This window comes from Beta vulgaris, chromosome 5 (genome assembly GCF_026745355.1).
Source record: "Beta vulgaris subsp. vulgaris cultivar EL10 chromosome 5, EL10.2, whole genome shotgun sequence".
Taxonomy (NCBI): domain Eukaryota; kingdom Viridiplantae; phylum Streptophyta; class Magnoliopsida; order Caryophyllales; family Amaranthaceae; genus Beta; species Beta vulgaris.
The window spans coordinates 67,359,416-67,367,135 of record NC_079206.1 but is presented as its reverse complement, the minus strand read 5'-3'; the positions used below and the strand labels follow the sequence as shown (position 1 = coordinate 67,367,135).

The following is a 7,720-nucleotide window of genomic DNA, read 5'->3' as shown; positions in this document are numbered from 1 at the left end:
AAGTAAATTAAAATAAACGGATCCTTAATAGTCAAATTATGTATCAATTTGATGATGATTTGAATAAAGAAATATAAAATATAGTGTGCGACATGGCGAATTTAATGGTACCATTTACCTTGCGTAAATTGCTGTATTTTTTTTTTTCGAAATCTTAGCCTAATTGTTCACTGCCTTAAGTCTTTAATAAAATTCTTAATTAATATACCATGCTCTCCATCTCAAATAAATTTGATCTTCCCTTTTAGCATAAAGATTAAGAGTATTTTTTATTATTATAGGCTATTGCTTATATCTGCTGACTTTCACAATCAAATTATTTTTTACTTGATATTTTTAAAAGATTAGGATAATTAATTTTAACGGAATATTAATTTTGGCGGGAATTACTATCATTGATTGATTTCCACTTTTGTCTTGATTATAAATCAATCAATAACCATGAAAAATGGTATTTTTCTTAATATTTGAGCAATATAGTTTAACTCCTATTCAATTTGAAATCAAAATAGTACAAGTATCGTCTTATTAACCTAAAAATTTGTGATTCTAATCAAGGAAAAGAGTGTTTGTGGACCTTGATCTACTTTATTTAAATTTTTTTACTTTATGTATTACGCTCAATTCCCTAGATGAACAATGCAAAACCGAAAGTTTCTCTGTCTTTACGTACTTTGTTGCATCTATCAATGGCAAAACCCTAGCTCTTCCCCATTTTATCAACAAATTCAATGCATGTTCCTCCAAATAAACAAACAAAGATTTTAGCCCACATGTTCATCTTTACCATTTATAGGTCTACTTCAAGTCTCTATTTTTGTTACCAAATGTTTACCTAAACAATAATATAATGGAGAGGACAAAAGTACAAACAAAGAGGATGGCTTCATTAAATTCATAGATATAATATTCATGTATATAGAAGTTATTGAGTAGAAGATAATAAGTTCAGCAACCAATAATCAACCCATTATTATGTGTGTTATGATTATGCCTAGTGGAGTCTTTAAGAGAATTTAGACTTTGACCATGTATTAATAATATTCATTACAGTCCTACCTAATGCAATCCTTTTCATACGGATCAGGGTTAAGTCTTTAAGAGAATTTAAACTTTGATAATGTATTAGTAATGTTCATTACGTCCTACATAATGTAATCCTGTTCATACAGGTCAGGATTAAGTCTTTAAGAGAATTTAAACTTTGATCATGTATTAATAATGTTCAATATATCTGTCCTTAATAATGCAACCCTTTTCATACGAGTCGGGGTTAGGAAAAAAGTTTATATATGTGTGTATATATGTACATATATAGGAGACTTCTAGCTGTCAACTAGCTTAGTGGTAAGCCGTGTGAAGGTGAGACTGGTATTCATAACCCGCTATTTATCTTGTCTACATTAACTCTTGATATTTCTTACAAATTAAAAAATGGCATGACTTGAGAGAATCAAGTTATCGAAACTAAGGGCTTGTTTTCTTCGGCATAAAACAACTGAACTGAAATGAATAGTGATATGTGAGAGTAAAAATATTGTCCAAAGCTGAAGTAAACTGAAAATAAGCTGGAGAAAACAGGCCCTAAACGGCTAAACCTGTACATCATTCAGTTCTTGGAGAGGATTGCCTTGTATACTTCTATATCATACGTGTATGTGCGTGTAAAAATGAGAATTTCAACTAAAAAACTCATATAGACTACGAAAGAGATAAATAAAGGGAACTAAGTAGTGTTTCCCATTTCATACCCCAATAACCAAATTTGATACAATGACAAATTCCTCATATATCAAGTACACCAAATTACACTAGCTAAGATCAGTGAGAACATAACTACTAAAATTACAGACCTAGTTAGCAAATAAAATAAATAAAAGTTGAATAATCAGATAAATTACACAGCAATATATATGAATAAATACTATATATATATGATCTGATCATCTACTCTTCTTTCTTCATAATTGAAGGAACTATGTCTTGTAGAAGCCCATGATCTCTAAGCAAAGCTGCACTAACTGGTGCTAATCTTGAACAACTAGTAACCACACTAGTATTAGTATTAGTATTAGTAGAAGTGTTTGATGATGGTAAATTACCAAAATGGTTAAGCTGATGAGGAACCAAACTACTAATATAATTCATCTGGAAGTGATTACTATTAGCCATTTGCATTGGCAGGGCAAAGGGTGAGGCTGCACCGGCACCGGCACGAATACCGATGCCGGAACCGAAACCGGGGCTCGGCATAGCACCACGAGGAAGGACAGTACAAGGGTGAGTGTGCTGACCTTCATAAGTTGTGACAACAATAGAAGGGTCAGTGTAGGATCTCTCTACTCTCTTCTTCACATTACATGATGCACTGGTGCAACGGTAGTAACTCCTACATATACAACAACAAACAACAAAAAACCCATAAACTAAATTCAGTTTTTACACATAATACAACATTTGAGCTAAGAAATAAAATTGAGTACAATTAATCAATTATTATGCTTTATTTCAGTGACAAAATTTTTACACACTGAAATTCATGAGTTTTAATTGGATGGTTAAGGTAGTGTAAGAATTAATATAGTACAATAGAGTATATTATATACCTTGGGAAAGGGCTGTTTTTTACAGCTTTTTGGCCGTACTTTCTCCATCGATAACCATCTTCTAGATGATCAACCTCACTCTTTGTCATGAAAGCAAATCTTGGCTCTCTCTGCCGTTTCTGATTTGTCTTTTTAGCCTTTGTGGATCTTTAACACACCCAAAAAGAAATAATAGTATAATTAAGGTCAGAAAAACTCATAAAATTAAGAGGTTTTTTTAATTCATCAACTTATTCTATAAGTATATATAAAACTTGGCATTATTATAAAATCAAATTATGCACAAAGCAAAGACCAATATGTACAATATCATTACAGATTTAGTACCCACAATTTTTTTTTTTTTAAGAAAAAAGGGAAATCATAGAAAATAGAAAACCCCTTTTTTTCTATTTTAGTGTGCATTTCACCTAAAACAAAAAGTACCCATTTTTCCTTTCACACTTCTTTCAAATGGGTTACTCTCAAAATCCCAAAAAAACAAACAAACAAAAAAAAAAACTTACTGTTTTTTTGCCTTTTGTTGTTGTTCATCTTCATCTTCATCTTCTTCTTGCTGCTGCTCATCATTGAGACCTTCATTAGAAGCAGAGGAAATTGAAGAAGAATTTGGAGTTGTGGGAAGATTACTATTAAGCACCTCAGAAGCTTCTAGATTTACATTAGAAGTAGTTGAAGGAGGTGGAGGGGTAGGATCAGGTGCACAAGGGTCCATACAATTAGTGAAAACTTCATTATTATTGCTTCCACTATAACCATTATTCATCATCATCATATCAAACAAAGATGGGTTGATATTAATCATATCTTGCATACCCAACAACTCCATAAACCCTGTTGTTGATGTTGTTGGTGTTGTTGATGTTGTTGTTGTTGATGTTGTTGTTGTTGTTGTTGTTGTTGTTGATGAGTTGTTCATCTTCTCAAAAACTCCAACTTGAGAATCAAAAACCAAATTTGTAGATAATGATGGTGTTGTTGATGATGAATGATTTTCACTTAAATAGTGATAATTATTACTACTAAGTGAATTTCCTCCTATGAAAGTTTCCATCTTCAATGGTTCTTTCATTTCCATTTTTTTTGTTTAAAAAATAACAAGTTTTGTTTGAGCTTGATTTAAAGATTGTAGCTTTTAATTTTTTTTCACCTAAATTGATTCTCTCTCTAGCTACCACCTTAAATTTAGAGATGAGAGAGAAAAAAATGAAGATGAAAATGAAAGAGACTTGAGAAAGAGAGAGAAAGGAAGAATGGGTGTGTTTTTAGTAGTAAAGAGTTTTTTGGTTTTAGGACTCAAAAAGTGGGAATGGGTACAAAAGCAACACAAAATACAAAATTGTACTCTAGTATACGTAGTAGGTTATATATATTTATTACTAGCTATATATACTTGGTGCTAGGTTTGAAGGACTCCCTAAAAGATTTTTTAAATGTATGGTCTTGAAAATTCCAATTTGGCAAAAAAGCCCATAAATTAGGATTTGAATTCTTTACAACAGTTCTTATTATATACTCCCTCCGTCTCATAATATAGTGTCTATTTTATTTTTAATTGGTCAAATATTCTCATTAATATATACAAAAAAATCTATTCATATGAGATCTTGTTAGATTCGCCTCTGTACTTTCATAATATCAATTTTTTTATTAATACATAATTAAATATATTACTTAGCACTCCTCCTTAAGCAAACAAGTAAACAGGTCGAAGTTACATATTGGAGACCGTGTAAAAAAAAAAAACAAGCAGTATATTATGAGACGGAGGGAGTAATACAATAGTGTTATGTTTTTATAAATAGGTAAATCGAATTTCCTTGTAAGGAGAGGTTGGGAGTTCCTCTTACAATGGCTGAAAATCGAAGATGATGCATATGAAGACTATTAGCTTGATTTCAGTACAATCTATGAAGGTTTTTTATTATTTCTTGTGGGGGATGATTAATTGACAACGTAGATAATCCTCCCCCTCCATAATAAACTAGTGTGGATTTATCTCTTTTGTGTATCAAAGATTTGTTTAGTGACTCAATTTGACTATGTCAAAACATTAGTAGCTTTAATAATTTGTTTTAAATAAGTAGAAGAGTTTGGCATGTAGACTAGAATACAAATAAATGAATTGGCTTAATTAGGAAACTATATTGATTTGCTTTTGAACATAATGAGCTGCATTTTTTTTGTATTCATCTCTCTTTGCCCTTTTACATTATGGTATCCTAATAAGAATTTTAATATTCTCAGCTTCGTAAAACTAGAAAATAGAAATGACTTATACTATCATAATTAAGCTTTCCTAAAATAATTTGCACTTTTTATCGATTTTAACTGTTGGCATTTTTTTTTTGACCGGAATAGAGATGATCTTATTACGAAAGAGGCTTGTCAATCATTAAAACACTACAAACTTCCGGAGCGAGGAAAATCCTCTAACCACACTCTTAGCTTCATGGCAGATTTGCACATTTCGGTTGTAAATAACCAATCACATTTTATTTCCTTTCTAACTAGTGTTTTCATATAACACTATAAAAAGATAGTAATAAAAAATGTTTTGACCTAATGGTTAAGATTGAGGTGTTGAACGATCGTGATATATATGAATAAAAGAAACTATAAAAAGATGGTATATTCTTAATAAATTCTTTGGTGGTAGGAAGTTACATTGAAATTACTAATTAAGAGATATATTTTCACATATATTACTTCGAGCAAATAAGTGAAAAGCCTTTCTAGTAATTTGATTCTGATCTTAATCATATTCCCCCACGGCTCCATTTCTTTTTACAAAAATTATTAAAAGAGACGGTTTAATTTAATATAAAAGTAGACCTAGCTAGTTACTAAATGAATTAAATTAGTTACCGAAAGAAATTAAACTAGTCACTATTATATTAATTCTCTTTTTTATATTACGCTTATCAATGCCTAATTTTAATTTAAAAGTAGGCGGTTTCTTATAAGATAAACTCATATTAAGATAATAATATTATGAAAGTTTTTTGCTAAAATAAATCTAATGATATAATTCTTATAATATATTTTTCATATTATAGGAGATGATTATGTTTATGATTAAAAAAATCAAATTTTCAAAATATATAGTTGTCTTATAGTATTTAGTAAAGGTAATTATAAAACTACTACTATTGATGAACATTAGTGGTAATGACATATTGTGATTAATTAGTGTAAATCTCGGAGGAAAAACATGTTTAACAGACACGTGTCGGTCAACTATGAGTACGGATAGAGACGTGGCCTGGTTGGTATTAAATGCGAAAGAGTTTGGTCGACGAAAGATGCTAGCGGGTCGCCGTTTTTATACTGTTTAAGGTTTGACCAAAGATTAATATATTATACTCCATCTGTCTTAAAATATCGTTCATGTTTCTATCTTGTCTCATGTAAAATCTTGTTAGATTTTCGGCTCAATGTGTACATTTATAATATTAAGTTTTTATATTTTTTACAAATACGAAATAAAAGATATAACAAGTCAAAGTTACGTATAAAATACTGTGTAAAAAGAAACCGATGAAACTATGTTTTGGAAGGGAGATAGTAGTGGAACAAAATAAACAAAAGAAATAAAAAGTATAGTTTATGTGAGTGTGAATGGAGATTTGTGGTTTAGGGGATATTTGGCATCACGTGAATTGAGGCTCCGCCGATTAGAGGAAGAAGCTTCGCTCGTGTGCATGTGAATGTGAATCCTCCAATAATACTCTACTACCACTAAATTACCTTTAATGGTTTTTGCTTTTCAAATTTCAAAAATTTAAAATGCCATAGTGGTTTTACTTGTGTTTGTACTCCTAATATCCTCATTGTTTACTTAATGTGTACTAATATTGAATGATCTTATATATTCTAGTAGTTCTTTTGGGAGACCTTGATGGTTATGCTTGTTTGGTTGTCCTATGGTAGTTGTTGTTGTGTTCTTAAACTCTACAATGCAAAGTTTACCACCTATATTACATATAGTTACGCCTTACGGTAGGGAGGTTAGTTGCACGGTTCGATGAAGAAGTCCATCGCGTCGAAAAAGTTTGAAATGATTTCTACTTATGCCTTCGGTGTTACAATTCTTAATAAAATACCTTTTCAGAAAGGAAAACGGGTTACGCACGCAACTCACTGCTACGCTATGAATTATAGGCTTTTTAAGCCATACGAGTTCGTGTAGGTCCCAAAAATAACATTATAATAATTTCTGAATTTTGTTTTTACTTAATTTTCGTATTAAGATTTTTCTAAGACTATTTAAATGTTTTAAGCTGTCATTAGAGGTAACTATTCTTATAATAATAATAATAATACTTTGAGAGTTCATCTCTTTTCTGGTGGATTCCAAAATCTTTTGACAGATTTATCGCTTATAAACTTGTTTGTTGATACTAGGAATTGCGTTTGCTTTTACTTCATTAATTTCGACTGATTCCCACTCCAAGGTGTTATGTCACTTGTTCAATTTACTAGCTATATATGTTGGAATGGCATAGGGGTAATAATATGTGTAAGTTTGAAGTGAGAACAAGTACTAGCTTTTAATGGCAAGAGGTACACTTTCATGCACCGAGCACAAACATGCATCAAAGCACTTTAATTTGAGAAAGTAATTTCATATACCCATGCAGAAAAGGCTTTACTAAGACAAATAGACAATATGCATGACATGCATGATCCTCCAAAATCCTTTGCTTTTTTTCCCCTTTGCTTTTCTAGAAGGCCAGATTCTTTTTTCACCGATCCCTAGAAAGACTTAGGCAAAGAATATAATAGTGCGTGGGAGGATTTTGATGAATTGATGGATCAATATTATGTGCATATGTTATTGGGAATTTCTGCCAATTATACATTGCAAAAATTCCTAAAAAAGTTTAAAAGTATTATTTAGAATGTTTAAAGGTGTCAAAAATATTGGATAAAGGAGCTCTTTTCTCAAGGTACAAATGCAAATTATTAAATGAAATAATTTGGATCTAAAAAAGATAAAAGAAAAACCGTGATGGAAAATAAACGATTAACATGAAAATGTGAAAAAATAGAAAATAATAAACTTATGAAATCAAATATCTAGGACAAAAACAATAATAACGAAGAAAATT

The 7,720-nt window shown here is 30.6% G+C and overlaps 1 protein-coding gene across 1 annotated transcript; it reads right to left on the bottom strand.

The window, feature by feature from the left end:
• Positions 1–1,713: 1,713 nt before the first annotated feature.
• On the bottom strand, positions 1,714–3,921 carry LOC104894791 (WRKY transcription factor 23). The gene is made up of 3 exons (XM_010681114.4): positions 3,113–3,921; positions 2,607–2,753; positions 1,714–2,389 (listed from the first exon to the last, which is right to left on the bottom strand). The coding sequence occupies exons 1-3, from the start codon at positions 3,682–3,684 to the stop codon at positions 1,948–1,950; spliced, it is 1,161 nt and encodes a 386-aa protein (XP_010679416.2). The 5' UTR covers positions 3,685–3,921; the 3' UTR covers positions 1,714–1,947.
• Between the last annotated feature and the right edge of the window lie 3,799 nt (positions 3,922–7,720).